Here is a 22012-nt window from a genome sequence, read left to right on the forward strand (position 1 = left end):
AATCAAAATTACGTGTGAATTCTTGAGATGATTCCTCAGACCTGCAATATTGCCAAACAAACCAAGTAGGTTACAGTAACTTAACGACATTAATCTGTATGTAAAAAGAAAAAAATACTGTATGTTGTAGACAACTTTGAATGCTCTGTACAGACAGCAGAAGCACTTCTATATTTTTGACTCAAGACTCCTGGACAGGGTACAAGTAATTCTTGACATGACTGGTTTTACTTGCTCAATGACATGACCGTGGTGGGTTTCATCAGCAAGAACGACGAGTCAGCTTACAGAGAGAAGGTGCAGCGGCTAACGAACTGGTGCAGAGCCAACAACCTGACTCTGAATGTGAACAAAACAAAAGAGATGGTTGTTGACTTCAGGAGGGCACAGAGCAACCGTTCCTCGCTGAACATCAACGGCTCCTCAGTAGAGATCGTGAAGAGCACCAAATTTCTTGGTGTTCACCTGGCAGAGAATCTCACTTGGTCCCTCAATACCAGCTCCATAGCAAAGAAAGCCCAGCAGCGCCTCTGCTTCCTGCGAAGGCTGAGGAAAGTCCATCTCCCACCCCGCAATCCTCATCACATTCTACAGGAGTTGTATTGAGAGCATCCTGAGCAGCTGCATCACTGCCTGGTTTAGAAATTGCACCATCTTGGATCGCAAGATCCTGCAGTGGATAGGTCAGCTGAGAAGGTCATCGGGGCCTTTTTTCCAGCCATTACAGACATTTACACTACACACTGCATCCGCAAAGCAAACAGCATTATGAAGGACCCCATGCACCCCTCATGCAAACTCTTCTCCCTCCTGCCATCTGGGAAAAGGCACCAAAACATTCGGGCTCTCACAACCAGACTATGTAACAGTTTATTCTCCCAAGCTATCAGACTCCTCAATACCCAGAGCCTGGACTGACACCAACTTACTGCCCTCTACTGTGTCTTGTCTTATTATTTATTGTAATGCCTGCACTGTTTTGTGCACTTTATGCAGTCCTGGGTAGGCCTGTAGTCTAGTGTAGTTTTTTTCTGTGTTGTTTTTACGTAGTTCAGTCTAGTTTTTGTACTATTTCATGTAACACCATGGTTGTGAAAAATGTTGTCTCGTTTTACTGTGTACTATACCAACAGTTACGGTCGAAATGACAATAAAAAGTGACGACTTACATACATCTCCAATTAGTTATTTTGAAAGCAACATTCAACACTGTTTTATTCTTTAGAGCTTTCCTTCTATTGTAAGTCTATTGTGCAATTTCACTCTTGTTCCAACTGTCTCATTTTGTTTTGAGGTTCTCTCATTCTTCTTTCTATCAGTGCTTTTTTTGTTCTCTCCGTATCTTTTTCCAGTGACTGAGGCTAAATATTAGGTGGGTAAAAGATTGCATTTTCAGGTGTGTTTTATGGGTTAATTTGGTGGAAAAGGATTTGACAGGCTACAACCTGCCTGCATGTTGTGTATGATTAGCAGAGGGAGAAGAGGAGATTAGCTAGGATTGGGCAGTTGCCTTAAATGTCAAGTGAACATATTTCCAACACTGCTGCATGCCTGCTCCATACCCAAGCTCATTGCTTCTTTTATCCTAGTGTCCATCAGATGTCCTCTGCCACTTTCTCACTCTTTTCTTTCTCACCTGGCTGGTTATCAGCAGCAAGTGTTATTCTCAATCACTTATGGACTTAAAGCAGTAGTACAGTTTTGGTCACCCTGTTATAGGAATTATATGGTTAAATTAGAGGATTTACAAGGATGTTGCTAGGACTACAGGGCCTGAGATATAGGGAGACGTTGCCCAGCCTAGGTCTTTATTCCATGAATCTTAAAGAATTGTTTCATATGAGAGCCATACATAATGGGATTGGTAACAGTCTTTTCCACAGGGTAGGGGAGTCCAGAGCTAGCAGGAATAGTTTTATGGCCGAGAGGGTAAACATATAAAAGGGAGTTAAAAGGCATCATTTTGCACACAGTACAGTGAATAACTGGGATGAGCTGCCAGAGGAAGTGATTGAGCAGGTACAAAAGTATAATTCAAGAATCACTTGGGTGCATTGAGAGACTGGCTTGGGCATGTGAGCTGAATACAGGAAATTGGGACGAGCTTGGTATGGACTGATCAGATCAAAGGACCTGTATCCGTGTTGTATTGTTCTAAGACTAAATGAGGCTCAAGGTTTGTTCCTTGGAGTATTCATATTTTGTGTTGTCAGCAAATATTACATTCATTTTGTCTTTTGCCTTTCATTATATTTTTCTCTCTCATGATTCATTGGACAAATCTTGTCATTTACTTAAATCTTCCCAGTTCTTACACAATTTTTGGAAACATTAGAAACCTCCCTTTTATTAAACTTCATTTTCTGTCGGGTTGTTGCTTACTTATGTTCTGTGTGTAGATTTTTCTGGATCTGGCAATGTTGAATTGTTGACTCAAGTCATCCAGATCCACCAGTAGCAAAGATCTGTGCAGTAGCCAGGTATTGGATAACATTAGGATAGCAAATTAGAACAAGCCCTGCCCATAAAAATACTGGAAAAAGTCCTTGTCAACATGCTGTCAAAGTTGAGAATAATGAATAATTAATGTCTTAATACATTGAAATATTGAAGAAGCTTTGGAAATAATTCTAAAATTCAAAAATTAATGTTAAAATGCATATAAAATTAAAATGCCAAATTTAATGACCTATAATTAATATTAAATCTCATTTAATTCTGAGGTATGTAAATTACCTTATGCTTGCATTTGTCTCTTCAGCCACTCCTCTCATTTCTGATGAACGAACTCTTGTGCAGCACAGACACCTCAGTACTTTACTAGCGGCCTGCATTTGGGAAAATCATGATAAAGCACTGCCGAAAAATATTTGCTGGTATTGATTGAGAAATATTAGTAGTTTTTCTTGAGACTATTTTCCAGCCTCATCTAATTCTGTCTTTGTAGCTGATTTGAACACATTTTCCATAAAGCCTAAGTGATCACACATTTGATATAGTTGTGTGTTCCAATGTCTTGTAGTGACTGCTTTTCTCTGATCATTGCAGGTACGTAAAGGTGGGAGACACAGTATCACAGTTTGACAGCATCTGCGAAGTCCAGAGTGACAAAGCATCAGTTACAATAACCAGCCGATACGATGGTGTTGTTCGAAAAATTTATTACAATGTGGATGATACTGCTTATGTGGGCAAACCACTCATTGATATAGAAACAGAAGCTATAAAAGGTACATCAGACTTGGGACTAATTAGTGTAAAGGTGATATTTGATATAATTCAATATGAATAGGACCAATAGAAGTCAAACGTGTGTGTGTGTATATGTATTTATCTTTGAGAGTGTTATTGCATTCCAGAATGCAAGACTTTCCAGAAATAAATAGGGCCTTGGCTTGAAGTGTAAAATGCAAAGGCAAAGAACTTTTTTTCAAATTTATGTAAATAGCAGGTAAACCTCAGCTGGAGTACTGCCCAGTTATCATACTTCTTGTAAGAGACTTCTCAAAGCTTTGGATACAATGCTCCAGATTTATTAGACTGATACCCGACGTAGTTTTGGTCATATTACTTGACTGGAGAAACTGATTGTCCTCCTAGATTCTGAAGTTTAATTCCATCAATTTTAATATGAATAAGTTTTAGACCATAAGATATAATCAGAATCAGAATCAGACTTTAATCGCCAAGTACCTGTGCACATACAAGGAATTTACTTCCGGCAGATGTTGTCTCTCTGCTCATAACAATAATAATGATAAATATAAATGAAAATATAGATTATACATATAGGTAGTGCAATCCAAGTAATAGTTAGCCGACAGTTAACCGGCAGTTAACTGTTCAGCAAAGTGACCGCAGTAGGGAAAAAACTTCTCCAGTGCCTATTAGTCTTAGTCTGGAGGGATCTGAAGCGCCTACCAGACGGAAGCAGTTCATAGGAGGGGAATTAGGCCACTTGGTCCCTTGAGTTTGCTCTCAGATTCTCTTGCAATCAAAACATTGCTCTTTTAAGGCCCTCAGGACCTATTTTGTTTGATTAAGTTCCCTTCCTAAACTCCAGTGGATACACATTTAGCCTTTCCATCATTTCTCATGGGATAACCAACCCAATCTATAAGACTGTAAGACGTACAGTAGGAGCAAAATTAGGCCTTCCAAATGTTCTCTGCCATTCTATTATGGCTGATTTATTATCCCTCTCAGCCTCCTTTTTCCACTTACTCTCCGTAACTTTGACACTCTTACTAATCAGAACATGTCATCCTCCACATTAAATATACCCAATGACAAGGCCTCCATAGCTATCTTTGGCAATGAAATTCCACAGATTCATCATCCTCTGGCTGAAGAAATTCCTCCTCATCTGTTTTAAAGGGAAGTCCTTGTATACGGAGGCTGTGCCCTCTGGTCCTAAAATTCCCTACTACCTCTCCATGTCCACTCTGTTGAGGCCTTTCAAAATTCAATGCATTTCAATGAGATTCCTCCCTCATTTTTCTAAACTCTTGCAAGTGCAGGCCCAGATCCATCAAATGCTTCTCGTATATCAACCCTTTCATTCCCAGCTTCATTCTGGTGAACCTCCTCTGTATCCTTTCCAATGCCAGCATATCCTTTTTTAGGTAAGTGGCCCAAAACTGCTTACAATACTCCCATTTGCAGTCTGACCAATGCCTTATAAAGATTCAGCATTACATCCTTGCTTATTCTAGTCCTCTGAAAATAAGTGTTAACATTGCATTTGCCTTCCTTCCCACCAACTCAACCTGTGTGTTAACCTTTAGGGAATCCTGCACAATGACTGCCATGTTCCTTTGCACTTCTGATTTCTGAATTTAATCCTTTTAGAAAATAGTCTTTACTTTTGTAAACAGGGAAGTGCCTTTATTACTTCTGCCAAAGTATATGACCATACATTTCCCTTCACTGTACTCCATCTGCCATTCTCTTAATCTGTCCAAATCCTTCTGCAGACCCCCTGCTTCCTCAACACTTCCTGCCCCTCCATCTATCTTTGTATCATCAGCAAACTCAGCCACAAAGCCATCAATTCCATCATTGACATATAACATGAATATAAATGGTCCTAACAGGGAATCTTGCGGAACACCACTGCTCACCAGTGGATTTCAGTCTTCGCAAAGCGCAATCCAGGTCTTAGTCCAGTTATCCAAAAGAATATTCCTAACAAATTTTCATCCTTTCTTAAGAAAAGACTATGCACAGCACTCCAGATGTGATCTCACCAATTCATCTCTCTACTTTTGTAATCACTTGTCCAGCATTAAATAACAACACTTCGTTAGCTTTGCTAATTATTAGCTGTGCATTCATACTAGTATTTTGTAAGGGATGGAGTGGAATACTCAGATTGTGTTGCAACTCAAAGCTCTACAAGTCTCAGTATTTGGATAAAATCCTACTTTGTTATCTTTATACCAAATGGAGAATTTTACATATCCTGCATTATACTCCAAAGCCAGATCTTTGCCCACTATCTGAACTGACTTTAGCTTCTTCATAACCTCCTCACATTTTCCAACCTATCTTTATACCATTAGCAAATTTTGGAGCTATAACTTTGGTGCCTTCATCCAAGTCATTGATATAAAAAAAGTAAAACGTTGAGGCCCAAGCACAGATCCTTGCTCCACAGTGCTTGTTCCATTTTGCCAACCATTTTTTCTGTTATCCAACCAATCTTTTAATTATGTAAATATGTTGTGCAATAACCAATGCAACATCTACTTAAATGCCTTCTGAAGATCAAAGTATACCAGTTGTCCTTTATCCATAGTGCATGTTACAACTTTAATGACCTCCAACAAATTGATCAGGTATGATTTCTCTTTCACAAGTGATCACTTTGAAGTTTTTTTTGTTTGTCTTACTTTGAAATATTTGCTTTTAATGTTTATCCAGTGGCATATGTAAAATTGATGCCTATAGTACTGTTTTTTCTCTCCTTCCCCATTTAATGAAGGAGTTTCATTTATTATTTTTCAGTCTAACGAGACCTTTCCTGAATCTGGGGAATTTTGGATCATTCATACTCATATGTCAACTCTCTCATTAGTCACTTTATAGCATTCAAGGATGAGGTCCATCAGGACACAAATATTTATCAGCTTTCAGCTCCAACAGTTTGCTCAGTATCACTTTCCTGGCGATTATGCACGAGGTTTTCCAAGTTATTTGTATTCTCTATGGTGAAGGTACAAAATAGCTGTTTATCGATTTTCCATTATTAAATCACCAGTCTCCCTCTTCATTGGGTCAACACTCAAAGAAATATTTTATAAATATCATCATCATTATCTTATTAAACAGATCTAAAAGCAACATTATGCTTCAGTCTACCCAATGTGTGCTGTCAGAGGCTGTGTGACTAGCCCTTATCCTGTTGTGTTCATTCACTCTACTAGTATGAGAAATATTTCTCTTTGCTTTGAATGTAATACACTCCCTTTGCTGTGGAATGCCGCCAAAGGTTTGGCTGGCTCTATGTCTTGAATACTTTTTGTGTGGTGGTAAAAGTCTGCAAAAGCTGAAGCTGCTTAAATAGTCCTTTAAATTGGACTTTGTGTCAGTAAAGTGACTGTATCATAGCAACCATCGCCCTGGTCTAGTAAGGGCTATGGAAGGAGGATCCAAGCAGAGATTGAAGGCAGTAAAACATCTATTCCACTGAAGGTTTTTGAGACACAACCTTTCTTTAATGGCTGTGATAAGTGGTTTCTACAATGTGCTCATTTCAGGTGATCTTGATCTGTCATGCACAAATTTCACTTGCCCACCAGAACAATCACTGCTATTGTGATTGTTACTAGATTAATTGGACTGTGTAACCTGGTAAAATTGTTTTAGCTGAATATAATTGTAAATGTCACAAACTGTTGCATTATTCAAGAGTGAAATGAGTAGTTAGTTGAAGATTAATGAAGCTCCCATTATATCCACTGTTTTGGTATTTCACTGCAACATGTATTTTGTTGGTCCTGCTGCCAGTACATTTCCAATTGACTGCCCTGAGAGTATTTGATATTATAACATTAATCTTTTTTAATTTGTATAAATTAGTAAATTTGATAAAAATTGAAAGCTGAAATAATAGATTTTGAAGTTTGGTTTCGATTTGGATTTTATTTCATTTTGCATTGGCAGTTGTAGGAACCAGGACCCACACATTTTTTATCTGTCAGTGTATAAGGTTTTCCCAGCCCAGCTATTAAATGCATTTTATGTCCAGCAATGCTTTGTCAAGAATTCCTGGTTAGATAGAACAAACCTGTAACTGCATGCTTTGTTCTCTGTGGCTCAGTTAGAGAGAGAGCTCTTAGCAGAATTGAACTTAATTTTCTTTCTCTTCAGGTGAGGCCTACCATGAATGGTAGGGATACCCCAGTGTAATTTAATGGAAATATTTCATGGATTGTGTAGATTCTTACAGTCAAATGATTGGACTTGGTTCAGGGAATGGTGAAAAATGGGGAGGACTGGGTGAAGAGAAGTAGGTGGAAAGGTGGAATCTTCTGGGTGGGTTCGGAGTGAGCCTTGTCTTCCATCCTGCATGTGGAGGGGAGCAGAAGAGATTCATTCTCATCTTCCAGTGCCAGGCGCTACTTTGCTCATTCTCTTATCACTATTAAGTAATTCTTGACAGCAGCTGATTCTCAACAGAAGAAACAAATTTACCTTACTACTTAAATAGTCCTTGTGTAGTTTAAGCTCTTTCTCTGTTCTGCTGAAAAGATAAAGGAATGTGCTTACTGACTTTTGCATATCTTGAAATTTAGGTAGGGTCTTAATCACGGGGTGGATTCAGTCCCAAATCCTTGTTGTGGTGTGCTGGCCTGTTGCATCACATAGTGATTATAAACACTTGCAAAAATCTTAATTTTTATTTCATTTCAAAGTAAATTTTATTATCAAGTGCATATAGGTCACCATATTCAACCCTGGGATTTATTTTCTTCTAAGAATACTCAGTAAATCCAATGACCATAATAGAATCAATGGAACACACTACCAATAGGGCAGACAACCAGTGTGCAAATACAAAATCACAGTCAATATACTCTCCAACACTCATCTATAGAAGTTGATCAAAGTTTTAGATGTCATGCAGAATCTTTGCAAACTCCTAGGGAAGTGGAGGTATTGCCATGCTTTTTTGTAATTGACCGGTCCTTTCAAATGTTAACACAGCAATTGTAAGTTGCTGACCCTCTCCCCCTCTGATCCACTGACGAAGACTGGCTCATGGACCTCCAATTTCCTCCCTGAATTCAATAATTATTTGGGTATTTTGAGTTTTTTTTGCTTGTGATTTCAGTCACTGAAAGGTCACAATATGTTTTGAAAATGCATTTCTTTTCAATTACATTTTTGAATCAACAATGAATTAATTGCTTTTGTTGGTAACCTCCTAGGCAGTTGTGTGTGTCTCCCATTTCCTGTGTTGGTTACACTGAACATTACTTTGCTCTCGGCACTTCTTGCTGTGATGCTGATGTTGTGTACCAGACTGAGTAATCAATGAAATTGGTGAGAAAAACTGGAAACAGAGCTGTTTTTAATTATTAAATTGGAAAGCATTTAAAATTCAATTGCACTTCATTCAAAAAGGCATAAAGATTTCAGACTTGCATTTACTACGAGATTAGTTCATAATATTAAAATTCTTGTCTCTTACTGGCTTCCACTGAATATGGCAGGGAATACTGTAACAGTGCATGATGCAGGAAGATCTTCCTGGAGGGAAGATCACGGTGGAAAATGATCAGAATCTACAACGTTCCCGAACAAGCAGAGGGCTCATTTATGACGGAGTTTGTCGGAAAGTTTCTGCAGGGTGTGCTGGAGCTTCCCTCAACTATGGAGCTGGAAATCGAAAGAGCCCATCGTGCGCTAGTCTCAAAGTGTACCCAAGATAAGCCAGGTTCAATAATAATTAAATTCCTTCGATACAGCTCCAAGGCGGAGATTCTATGAAGGGCCTGGGGTAAGAAGAGAGTGTTTTTAGACGATAAAGTAATATATTTTGACCAAGATTAACCCCTCCCCCACGGTCCTGCAGAAACGTAAAGAATACTCTGAAGTAAAGCGAGTACTGAAACAAAAAAAGATCAGATTTCAAACTCCATACCCTGCTAAACTTCGAGTGTTTTATGATGACGGGACACGGTTGTACCAGACAGTGGAAGAGATGACTGCAGACAAGAAGGCCAGAGGGTTGCCAGTCAGCGTGACCAAACAGAGGGAAAGCCTGGCAGAGGAGTTATCCCAGTCCGCTTGGGAAATAGTGTGAGAATCGAGAAGGCAGGAGATGGGAGGAGGCCGACGCACAAATGGCACCCAATTGGAAGGAAGCGATAATCTCAGCTATACTGAAAGAAGGCAAGGATAAAATGGAATGTGGGTCATTTAGACCAATATCCGTTCTTAATGTAGATTATAGATTATTTACCTCCAGCATGGCCAAACGATTAGAGGAGTTTCTACCCATACTGATACGTAACCATCAGACAGGTTTTATACAACAATGCCAGACACAAGACAATATAGGAAAGACACCACATTATGGATCATATACAATAAAATAAAATAGAAGCAATAGTGATCTGTGGACACTGAAAAAGCATTTGATTCAGTTGATTGGAATTTTCTTTACAGAGTTTTACATAGATTTGGTTTCCAAGACACAATTATTAAAACTATACAGACTCTGTATGACAATCCTACTGCTAGGATTGAAATCAATGGATATTTATCAAATAGTCTTACCCTAGAAAGGAGCACGAGACAGGGTTGTGCATGGTCACCACTACTCTTCATGCTATATTTGGAACCATTAGCTCAATACATTAGACAAAATGAAGATATCAGGGGAATTACTATTAAAGGAACAGAGCATAAATTGGCTTGTTATGTGGATGACATTTTGATCTATCTAGGACAACCAACATACTCTTTACCTAAATTGATGCAATCCTTTGAACAATATGGTCAATTACCAGGGTACAAGATCAACATAGATAAAACCCAATTACTTTCATATTACTATAGCCCACCAAGAGAAACTGAAAGTTGATACCCTTGGGCATGGCACACAGAGTCTTTCAAATATATGGGTATCATTATGCCAAAAGATTTGGCAAAATTATCAGAATGTAATTATCAGCCTTTATATAAAAAAACTAAGGAAGATGTGGCAAAATGGAACCTGATTCCTTTTTTCAGTCTCAGTTCAAGGATTGAGTCTGTTAAAATGAATATACTGCCCAGACTGTTGTATCTCTTTCAGACCCTACCAATAGAGATTAATCAAAATCAATTCAATGAATGGAACAAGATGTTATCAAGGTATATTTGACAGGGTAAAAGGCCTAGAGTTTGTCTCAAAACTTTGCAATTAGCAAAGAAAAAGGGGGGGATGGGGCCTACCTTCTCTTAGAGATTATTATTTTGCAGCACAGTTGAGAGCTGTGATATGTTTGTGCAACCCATCATATGGTGCTCAATGGAAAAACATTGAGGAGCAGGTACTTCCCATCCCCATACAAGCAATTTTGGCTGATAACAACCTAGAAAGGTACATGAATACTATTGATAACCCATGGGTGAAATTGACTCTTAAAATATGGAAAACTACTAAAAAAGAATATAATCTAGAGGGAGATATTACAATTCTTAAATGGCGTGCATATGACTCGGATTTTACACCAAATAAATTGGATGCTCGATTTAAGGACTGGACAGCTAAAGGAATAATAGTTCTTTGTAACATAATGAAAGAAGGAACACTGTTCAGTTTTGAAATGCTTAAAGAGAAACACTTATTAGAGAAACAAGATTTTTATCGGTATTTACAGATGCAACAATATGTTAATAAGACAGTTAAAAATGTAACCAAGGCAAGTACGTGCTTGATAGAACTATTTAGAAAAGCATATAATTCAGATAATGGTAGTGGAATCATTTCAAGCATGTATAACGGGTTGTCAAATCTTAAAACACGTTCAACTTCATACATTAAAACAAAATGGGAGAAGGAAGGAGGGATAATTATATCTGAAGAAGAGTGGACAACAATATGAAGGTATCAGTGGAAGTGTACCAGTTATAGAAATGGAGGGAGTTCGGATGGAAAAACTTGATAAGATATTTTATTACACCCTCTCAGAAATCCCATTATGATAGTAACCTCCCTGTTTGCTGGAGAAATTGTGGAAATCAAAATGCAAATCATTATGATATTTTTTGGGACTGCCCTATTATCAAAAACTGTTGGATGGGGGATACACAATGCCCTACAAGACATCTTTAAATGTGAAATACCCTTAGAGAGTAAGACCATATATTTTGGATATATACCTCAAGAATGGTTGAAAAGAGATAAATATTTAATGAATATACTGTTGGTGGCGGTAAAAAGACTCTTACTAGGAAATGGTTATCACAGGAGAGCCCAACTTTAAATAGATGGATGGAAATTACAATGGACATTTACAAAATGGAGAAGATAACAGCATCTGTTAATCATTAGCTGGAACAATTTGATTTATACTGGGAAAAATGGTTTAACTACAAACGTTTGTACAGAATGCCTCATAGGCCTGATTTTATTCTCACAAATCAATGAATATGTTGTTAAAAGAAAGATCACTCCCTATTTTTTCACTTCACTCCCTATTTGTACATAGTTCTTTCCTTTTGCTTGTTTTTTCTTTCCGCTCTTTTTTGTAAGTGTATACCCCAGATAAATTCTTTGTGGAGATTTGTGATATAAATGATTATATGATATATATGTACAATGTCTGAAATACGTCTTATGGAAATGTTTGTTTGATGATGAACTTCAATAGAAAAATAAATAAATAAAATGAATTTTAAAAAAGGATTGCTCAGCTATGTTCAGAACATAAAATGGCAAAACTTTTGAAGTTAGTATTCTGCAATTTAGCAAAAGTGAGTGTGATTAACTTCCCCATGCTTCTGCCATAGCTGTTGTTCCAGAACAAGATGTTGTTGAAGCACCTGCGGTGTTGAATGAGGAACATACGCACCAAGAGATAAAAGGGCAGAAAAGACTAGCAACACCTGCTGTGCGCCGGCTTGCCATGGAAAACAATGTAAGTTACAATGTGTTCTGTTGATGGGTAGGTATTTGTTTATCTAACAGTCTCCATTTATCAGCCCCTGAAAGTCTGATTTGCATTTGTTATTGAAATAAAATGACAAATCTATTTTGAAAGGTTATCAGGTTCCTGTGAAGCAACAAAAAGTTTTTCATTTAATTTGGTATATTATGTATATAAAGTTATTTGCCAGTAATGCTCAACTGCTACAAAAGAAAACTCACCCTACAGATATACATTAACAATGCAAATATTACCGGGGCACTGAAAGATTTGACGTATTTGTGGTGCGACTGTTTGAGAAGATACTGCACATTCAACAAATTCAAACAATGCTCTTTGTGTTCTTGCTCAAATAGTCCAGCTTATCTGATATTTTTATACAATGTAATTGATGTGATTTACAGTTTGTTATTGTTCTCAAATGGTTCTCAGTGCTTGTAAATCTCCTGGATTTATTCAGCTTCTATTGCATAGTGACAGATGCTTGGTGTTTCTTTGTAATTTCAACTGCGTTTTAGCAGCCTTGAATAAATGCTCAGTCTACTTGCATTAGAGCAGTAAAAACAAAATGCTGGATTCACAGACAGGTTCACCTAACTTCTGTCTGATTTTGCATCCGTACACTCTTCAATTTATATGATGGGGATACACCTTAAATGTCAAAATTAGCTGTTCTGTTTACAGATTCCAAGCCTGTGCATTTAGACTTACTAACTTCATTTTCATATTTGTAGCACTTGCATTTAAAAAAATCATTGAAGCATATTCTAGTGTTTTATTTCCCAATTTTTATTCTATCTTTGAACATGATGGTTATATTTTTGGTCTAAGAGAGGTATATAGTTTGGCAGTTTTCTCTTGCTATCAGAATAAATTTCCAGGGATTCATATTGAATCATCCAGTTTTTTTTATTAAATGAAGTACCTTGACATCTGGTTATGTTTTTGAAAGATGTAAATCTAGATGGTATTCTAAACTAGTGTATTTTTTCACTTTACTGAAAGGGTAGCAAAAAGCATTTCTCTCATCACCTCAATTGGTCATACTCATTGACTAATTGATGAGATGGGCTTCTCCACATCAGACTTGCACCACTTTGGTTTTCCCTTTTAGCATTTTCCCAAAGAAAGTGTTCAATTTTAGTTGTGGACCTAAAGAGCAGAATGCAACTGTTTAGATACTAGGAGTTTGAATGGTAAGAACTTCTGTCATTCAGACTTTGCTGTAAATGAGACAAACGCTGTAGACTGGTTATTACAGAGATCTTGTCTGATGCACAATTACATCAAAAAGGTTTGAATGGTAGTCTGCTGCAATGCCACCATCAATCTCTCAGCTGTGGCAAGATGCATGAAAACAATCCAATAAACATTTTGCATATAATTTACGTTGCTGAGGGGTTGTGGGGTTCAAATTAATTTCCTCTGTGATTAAAACTTTTGAAATATACTGCCCACATGGTAACTTATTCTGACTTGAATGTAACATTGTTCCTGAAACAGTGTGTTCTTTATGCAGATTAAACTTAGTGAAGTTGTAGGAACTGGAAAGGATGAAAGAATTCTCAAAGAAGATATACTGAACTACTTGGCTAAGCAAACTGGTGCTATATTACCACCTTCTCCTGAGATTGTTCCACCTCCACCAGAGCCAACCTCACCCACAGCTAAAGGAGCACCTACTGTACCCAAACCAATAACTCCAAAAATACCATTTATGGATAAAGATAGAACTGAGCCAGTTAAAGGTAAACTACTTCAGATCGCTCAAAATTTCATTTCTGCACATTATTTTTATCTTAACAGATGCAATTATTGAAGGTTTGTTTTCTTTTTGAGGTACCTAAGAACACAAGGAAAAAAGGTGCTGCAGTCAGCCAACAGATCCCTCCAGTTTGCCCTTCCATTCAGTATAACTATCACTAATCTATGCTGGCCTCAACTCTTCCATGCCAGTTTCCCATGGCACTCAATTCCTGAATGTTTCAAATATTTATCTGCTTCCTCCTTAAATATATCTAATGATCTGTCTGTCACCACCCTCGGTGGCAGAGAATTCCAGAGATTTACTATCATCTCAGAGAAAATATCTTTAAAGCACCTCAGTTGTAAATGACTGATCCTTTATTTTGTTGCTATGTCCCTTTGTGTTCTGTCTCCCACCAGTGGGAATGTCTCAACTAACCTGTCAACCTCCCTTAGGATCTTTGTATGTTTGTATAAGGTCACCCCTTATTCTAATAAACTCTAAGGGATACAATGATTATGCCCCAGGAATTAGCCTAGTAAACCTCCTTTGGGCATCCCAGAATTCTATCAAATCCATTAGGAAAGAAAGATAAAAAAACTGAACAATATTTCAATTGTATCCTTGGCTATACTTCTTACAACTGTACCAAATGTATCTTTTCTTAAACTCCAAGAAAGAACAAAATGCTGTTTGCTTTCTTACGTACTTGCTAGTCCGTGCTGCTAGCATTTTATAATTTAGGAATTAGAAAACTTAGATCCCACTAAACTTACTTGCAGAATCTTTATTTAGATATTCACCTTTTGCATGACTTCATACTCCCCCCACATTAAATTCCATATGCCAGGGTTTCAACTCACTACCTTGATCTGTATCCCAGTACAGAATTACTATGCCTTTATCACACAATGCCCTTGAAATGTTATATCATTGGAAAGCTTGCGAAACATGCATTTTGTTTCTTCCTCCAGGTCATCAACAAAAACAGCAAACAACTGAGAGCTAGAATTTGCTAGAATGCTCCCCTAATTACATCAATCCAGCCTGCAAAGGACCCATTTATTACAACTCTTTATCTTCCATGTAGCAACTTGCTTCAATTCATGCTAACACACTTCCTCCAGTACCTTTGGCTCTTAATTGATGCACCAGCCTCTTGTGTGGCACCATGTTAACTGCATTTTGGAAATCTAAATATACTACATATGAATCAGTTCTCCATGTCATGTACTCATAATTAGAGCATGTTTATCTAACATGATTTTGCTTTCATAAAACCATGTTGACTAGGTTTGATTTTATTCAGTTTTAATAAATTATTCGTTTTTTTTAACTCTTTGAGGTATGTGCTCCTCCGTCCCCACTTCTTTCCAGAAAGTTTTGGGAAAAAAAATCCATTCAAGATAATTAGGCTTTCAAGCAGCCAGGTCAAAAACAATGTGATGTTCTCCCTGCTGACTGATAAGCGGGTCTGGAAAGATTAGAAAAGATAGAAGGGCAGAATGTGCAGAAGACTGTGTAAACTGCAGCCAACAGACAAACTAAGTGCATCCCATCTCTGAAAATCCATATCTTCCAGTTAAATTAAGATTCTTTGAAAAGTTTTGCACTTCTTCTCAGTTGTATGCAGAATGTTGCAAAATTAAATAGTGAGCAAACACTTGGAATGTGTTTTTTTTAATCACAGGGATCCGGAAGGCTATGGTAAAAACAATGTCTGTTGCACTGAAAATTCCTCATTTTGGCTACTGTGATGAAGTAGATTTAACTAACCTTGTAAAACTGCGAAAAGAACTGAAAGCTGTAACTGAAGATAGAGGCATCAAACTTTCATACATGCCATTCTTTATAAAGGTGAGCAAAACAGTATTATTTTGATCAAAATTAAAATATCTGTTGGTCACTTCTTTAAAACTGCTACATAAATTAGGTGATGCCCTTCTGCTCTGTCATTTAACTTTCAGTCATGTGGGGCTACTTAATGAAGCGGTTGGTCTTAACAACTGTTGGTAAATGATAGATGGTCCATTAGTTTGTCAGGGATGTATCTGTATTCTTAAGCTTTTTTAAATTTTTCTTGTTTTTCCAGTGGCTAAAGTTTTTGATCTATCAAAAAAGTTGATGCTCCTGTTCCCTGGTTATCTGTAGTATGCTTCAGGTGTTACTTATTTTCTCTGGATGAATAATTTTTTCAATACTAAAAGGTTGTTTAGAGAATGAATTAAAATATTTTGTTCACCCAATACCAGCCAGTGTCTGCAAGCATATTTTCACATTACTTGAATAAAAAATACTTCTACAGCAAATTTGGGTGATAAATACTCAGAAAATTATAGGTCGCATGTCCTCTTATAGTATTTACAATTCAACAGGAGATCTCGTGATTGGTAACATATTTCAAGTTATTTCATCCAGATTAATAGTAGTAAAATTATTATTATACTATGTCATATAAAAAAGTAATGATACAGGTACATAAAATTATGAAACCAGTGATAGAATCATAGAAAACCTACAGCACAATACAGGCCTTTCAGCCCACAAAGTTGTGCCAGACATGTCCCAACCTTAGAAATTACTAGGCTTACCCATAGTCCTCTCTTTTTCTACGCTCCATGTACCTATTCAAAAGTCTCTTAAAAGACCCTATCATATCCGCCTCCACCACCGTTGCCGGCAGCCCATTCCATGTATTCACCATTCTCTGAGTAAAATACTTAACCCTGACATCTCCTCTGTTTCTACTCCCCGGCACCTTAAACCTGTGCCCTCTTTTAGCAACCATTTCGGCCCTGGGGAAAAAGGCCTCTGACTATACACACAATCAATGCCTCTCATCAACTTATACACCTCTATCAGGTCACCTCTCATCCTCTGTTGCTCCAAAGAGAAAAGGCCCAGTTCACTCAACCTATTCTCATAAGGCATGCTCCCCAATCCAGGCAACAGACAAACATAGAAAACATGATGGTGGCATCCGTCGGTCTTGAGAGACCATGGATCTGCGCCTGGAGCTTCCAGGGCACAGGCCTGGGCAGGGTTGTATGGGAGACCGGCAGTTGCCCAAGCTGCAGGCCTACCCCTCTCCACGCCACCGATGTTGTTCAAGGGAAGGGCACTAGGACCCATGCAGCTTGGCACTGGTGACGTCGCAGAGCAATGTGTTGTGCTTTGCTCAAGGACCACAAACACGCTGCCTCAGCTGAGGCTCGAACCAGTGACCTTCAGGTTACTAGTCTGATACCTTGCCCACTAGGCCATGCGCCAACACATAGAAATATGAAAACATAGAAGCATAGACAATAGGTGCAGGAGTAGGCCATTCGACCTTTCGAGCCTGCACCGCCATTCAGTATGATCATGGCTGATCATCCAACTCAGAACCCTGTACCTGCTTTCTCTCCATACCCCTGATCCCTTTAGCCCCAAGGGCCATATCTAACTTAGTTTACAACATCCTTGTAAATCTCCTCTGTACCCTTTCTATGGCTTCCACATCCTTCCTGCAGTGAGGTGACCAGAACTGAGTACTGTACTCCAAGTGGGGTCTGACCAGGGTCCTATATAGCTGTAATATTACCTCTCGGCTCCTAAATTCAATTCCATGATTGATGAAGGCCAATGCACTGTATGCCTTCTTAACCACAGAGTCAACCTGCGCAGCTGCTTTGAGCATCCTATGGACTCAGACCCCAAGATAAACAAAATAAAAGAAAATTTGAGAGAAATCTTGAGAAATATAAAACATTTCATTAAGCTTTATTAGTGGGAAAAAACTTGTAAATTCTGTGTTTTATTCCAACAGGCAGCATCTTTGGGGTTGCTACAATATCCTGTCTTAAACGCTTCGTTGGATGAAAACTGTCAGTTTATAACTTATAAGGTATAACTACATTATACGAAAGCTTAAAAACAAATACTGTAATGCAGAGTGTTTTTCTGGGTTATATAATTTCATTATTAGCCCTGTACTGAGATGGTGGTTAAGATGAACTGAGGCTGTGGCCTGCAATTATTAGACTCCTGAATCAACTGCAGTGTTAACTGGTTTCGTGGCTGTTGACTCACTCTTGTGAACATCAGTTCTGAATGTTATGTGCTTACTTTTGTTGTTTGCATGATTTGGTTTTATTCTGCACAATCTTTTTTTAATGTTTTTTATTGGATTTCTTTTGTTTTGTGGCTGCCTGTATGAGGCTAATCTCACGGTTATATATAGTATTCATACTTGGATAATAAATGTACTTTGAACTTTGAAATGTTAAGTCTATTGCAGCTATATCTGACTATGTTAATGTGGCTAGATTAAGTGATTCCTTTCTAACAAAACCATGCAGAATTAAACAACGGATGGATTTCTGAATATCCTTTCCCTCTGTATGTTGTGAAGTCTTGTGCAAAGGATACTTTAAATTATAGATGAAAATGAGTGAGGCTGACATTGGAAGAGGGAGATCAAAAGCTTCATCTGGACAATGTGTTTGTATTGAGACATGCAGCACTTGCAGGGAAAAGTACATTGCAAATTTGATGTTTGCATCAGATAGCATGTCCCTAAGATATTCTATCTAATTAAATGCTGCTGTTGTGCTTTGTTTCAAGTTAATGGTAAACCAAGAGTTTAGTCATGCCCTTGTATCCATGCCTACCACATTTGACTCTAGCTTAATTGTCAGCTGCTATCACCTCACCAATTGTGGGTCTTTGAGAATTAATATGTTTGCAGATATCTTGAAATCTTATTTGAATATTACAGCTAATTGTGATTTAAGTAGTTTTAGCCAGAATGTTAAATAATTTAAAATCAGTATTTGTGCTGTTTAATGTGAATAGTTTTGCACTTGAATTCCATTCTGGCACATGAAGTACTTTCATAACGTGTTTTGACTTTTTGTTATTATGGTAACCTTGTTACCCATGTAACTTTCTTTCTGAGCTCACACATTTGGTTTCAGATTTTATACATTATTTAGATGAGGGAAACTTTTAGTGTTACCACACAGTACTTTCACTCAGCTGTTTCAACAATACTTGGCCATTAAACTTTATTTCACTAATAGCTGTAAAGAAATGAATTTCCTACAATGAAGAAAATCTTAACATATTACATGTAGATAGTATTCCTAATTTTTGAAATGCTGATCTTAGTTGTTTTTGTCTTTCTGGACAGGCTTCCCATAACATTGGCATTGCTATGGATACACAACAAGGTCTGATTGTTCCAGTAGTTAAGAATGTACAGATTCTTAGTGTCTTTGAGATTGCAGCAGAATTAAACCGACTGCTTACTCTGGGCTCAGCAAATCAACTGGGAACAAATGATCTTACTGGAGGGACATTCACCCTCTCCAACATTGGCACGGTCAGTAAAGTGCAATCATGTTACCAGTATTTCCTAGTATGTCTTTGGGTATATTTTTTAATGATCCTCTACCCAAAATCAGGATTATTGACATTGACTCATTATGAAACTTGTTGTTTTGCAGCAGCAGTACCCTGCAAAACTTAAATTACCATAAATATATAAATTACAAAAATAACAATACAGAAGACAAATAATAAGGTAGACCATTCAGAAGCCTGATGACAGAGGAAGGATCCCTTATTAACATGGGTCTCCAGGCTCCTGTATGCCTTCTGTGATGGTAGTAATGTCTTAATTGGAGAAGGTAGCAATAGTGAATGCTGGTTTCTTGAGGCACCCCTCTTGAAGATTCCTCGATGGCAGGAAGGGCTGTACTGGCTATACCAAAGACGTACTGGCTGAGTCTACAACTCTCTGCAGCCTTTTGGAATGCTGTCCAAATTTGCAAGAGCCTTTGGCGACATTTAAAACCTCAAGCTCCTAATGAAGTAGATCTGCTGGTGTGCCCCTTTTGATTACATCAATGTCTTAGGCCGAGGATAGATCCTCTTTGATGTGGATGCCAGGAATTAGAAACTGCTCATCCTTTCTACCGCTGACCCCTAAATGAGGACTGGCGTGTTTTCTCTTGACTTCCCTTCCTAAATTCAAAATCATTTCCTTGGTCTTGCTGACGTTGAGTATAAGATTATTTTGTGACACCATTCAACCTGTTCAATATTGGTTCTGAAGTATCAAAATTAGATATTCTTCATGTATGTCCTATAGTCAGAATTTTTCCTGCTTTGTGTATATTCCACCTTCATAGGAGACTTGTGTTTTGCAGAGTTGCCTCCGGCTACACGCAATAATTTCATCACATACATGAAGCAAGATTGGGTATTTGAATTCTAATTCAAATAAGGATTAACAAACGCTGAGTTATATTCTCTCAGTTACAGAGTAACACAATATTGATGTGCGCTGTGGGATACTAGTTTATAAAGGGTTCAGAGGGAAAATACAAGAGTTTAACTGCTTCATTACATTAGAGAAATTGATTTTTGTAACTTGTAATTGAATTAAAACAAAATTTAGGACATGTGCCAATACACTGTGACACCATTGAGTTCTAGACTTGCATCAGTACTAATTTGAAGTTACCACTTCAGAACAAAGCAGTGTAAACAGCATCAGTTTTATTTCTAATCATCACTGCCCACCTCTTTTTTCTGAAATATCAAAGGAACAAATTTCACTTTGGTTTCCATGTTCATTGGTCTGAAAAGGCGGTATCCTTCTGGTTTGCATGTGACATATCTTTTATCCTGTTCCTTGCCCTCTTCTGATTTACTTTGAATTGATTGGAAAATGTTCTTTTGTTTTATGCTAACAACACTCTTTTCAAAGAAAATCTAAAAATCACTGAAGATTGTTCACTCAAAACTTCATATGACACAAAGCTATATCTAGAGGGCATTTCTTATGAAGGTAGGTTGAGCAAGCTAGGCCTTTTCTCTTTGGAGCGAAGGAGGATGAGGGGTGACTCGAAAAAGTGTACAAGATGATAAGAGGTACAGATCAAGTGGATAACCGGAGATTTTTTCCCAGGCAGAAATGGCTAATACAGTCGGCCCTCCTTATCCACAGATTCGGCATGCGTGGATTCAACCAACTACGGATCAGGAAAACCCGGAAGTTCTCTCTCCAGCACTCGTTGTTTGAGCATGTACAGACTATTTTTTCTTGTCATTATTCCCTAAACAATACAGTATAACAACTATTTACATAGCATTTACATTGTGTTAGTTATTATAAGTAGTCTAGAAATGACTTAAATGTACAGGCAGTCCCCGGGTAGTATATAGTGCATATTTTACCTTTCTATGCATATAAAACACTTAAGAAACATACTATTTCAATAATTAAACCACTGCGTTGCTTAGTAATAATTGTAGCTTTCATCGGGGCAGTGCCTTTCACATGCTCCATTAAAATTGTTCCGATCGTTGACCGATTGTAGCCTAACACTTTTCCAATGACCGATGGCGTTTCACCTCTTTCCGATTGCTTTATTACTTCCACTTTATTTTCAAACGCGATCGTGATTATTTTCATGAACAGAAACACTGCGGATTCAGAGCAGCACTGTCAAGTCCTAATGTCTACTGCACTGAGACATGTTAAATAATGTCGGGGGTTCTGCTGGGTCCTAACGACCACCGCACTAATCCGGGTTAAATAAGGAACTTTAGCATCCGTGTTTTTTGGTATCTGCGGGGGGTCTTGGAACCAATCCCCCGCGGATAAGGGGGGCCAACTGTACAAGGGGGCATGCTTTTTGTAGATTGGAGGGAAGTATAGGGGAGGTGTTGGAGAAGTTTTTTTACACAGAGTGGTGGGCGCATGGAATGCACTGTCAGGGGTGGTGAAGAGGCCGATACATTAGGGACATTAAAGAAATTCTTAAATAGGCACATAAATAGAAAAATTGAGAGCTATGGAGGAGAGAAGAGTTAGATTGATCTTAGAGTGGGTTTAAAGGTTGGCACAGTATCATGAGCCAAAGGGCTGTTCTGTGCTGTAATATTCTATGTTCATATATATTCTTAAAGGTGATTTATTGTTGCATGCTAAACATCAAACTAAGTTTTACTCAGATGTCATGATCAGACATTGAGTCTTCATTATAGATGAAAAGGAAACGAGTGGGGTTTAAATTTTGTTGTTGTTGTCTCGAGGAATGACTCCCAGTGTATTATTGGACAGTTG

At 37.9% G+C, this 22012-nt stretch overlaps 1 protein-coding gene across 3 annotated transcripts in view; it reads left to right on the plus strand.

Annotated features, from left to right (window-relative positions):
• Positions 1 to 22012, plus strand: part of dbt (dihydrolipoamide branched chain transacylase E2) — a 47948-nt gene that overhangs the window by 20749 nt on the left and 5187 nt on the right. For 2 of the 3 annotated variants that reach the window (XM_059984638.1, XM_059984639.1), the window contains 6 exons: positions 3049 to 3230; positions 12010 to 12137; positions 13666 to 13894; positions 15584 to 15750; positions 17702 to 17779; positions 19067 to 19258. In XM_059984638.1, coding sequence (XP_059840621.1) covers positions 3049 to 3230; positions 12010 to 12137; positions 13666 to 13894; positions 15584 to 15750; positions 17702 to 17779; positions 19067 to 19258 — 976 coding nt within the window. Of the gene's footprint in view, positions 1 to 3048; positions 3231 to 12009; positions 12138 to 13665; positions 13895 to 15583; positions 15751 to 17701; positions 17780 to 19066; positions 19259 to 20890; positions 20970 to 22012 lie in introns of all 3 variants that reach the window. The other variant, XR_009514801.1, reaches the window with a different exon arrangement.

The sequence above is a fragment of the Hypanus sabinus genome, chromosome 11 (genome assembly GCF_030144855.1).
Source record: "Hypanus sabinus isolate sHypSab1 chromosome 11, sHypSab1.hap1, whole genome shotgun sequence".
In the NCBI taxonomy this organism is placed as follows: domain Eukaryota; kingdom Metazoa; phylum Chordata; class Chondrichthyes; order Myliobatiformes; family Dasyatidae; genus Hypanus; species Hypanus sabinus.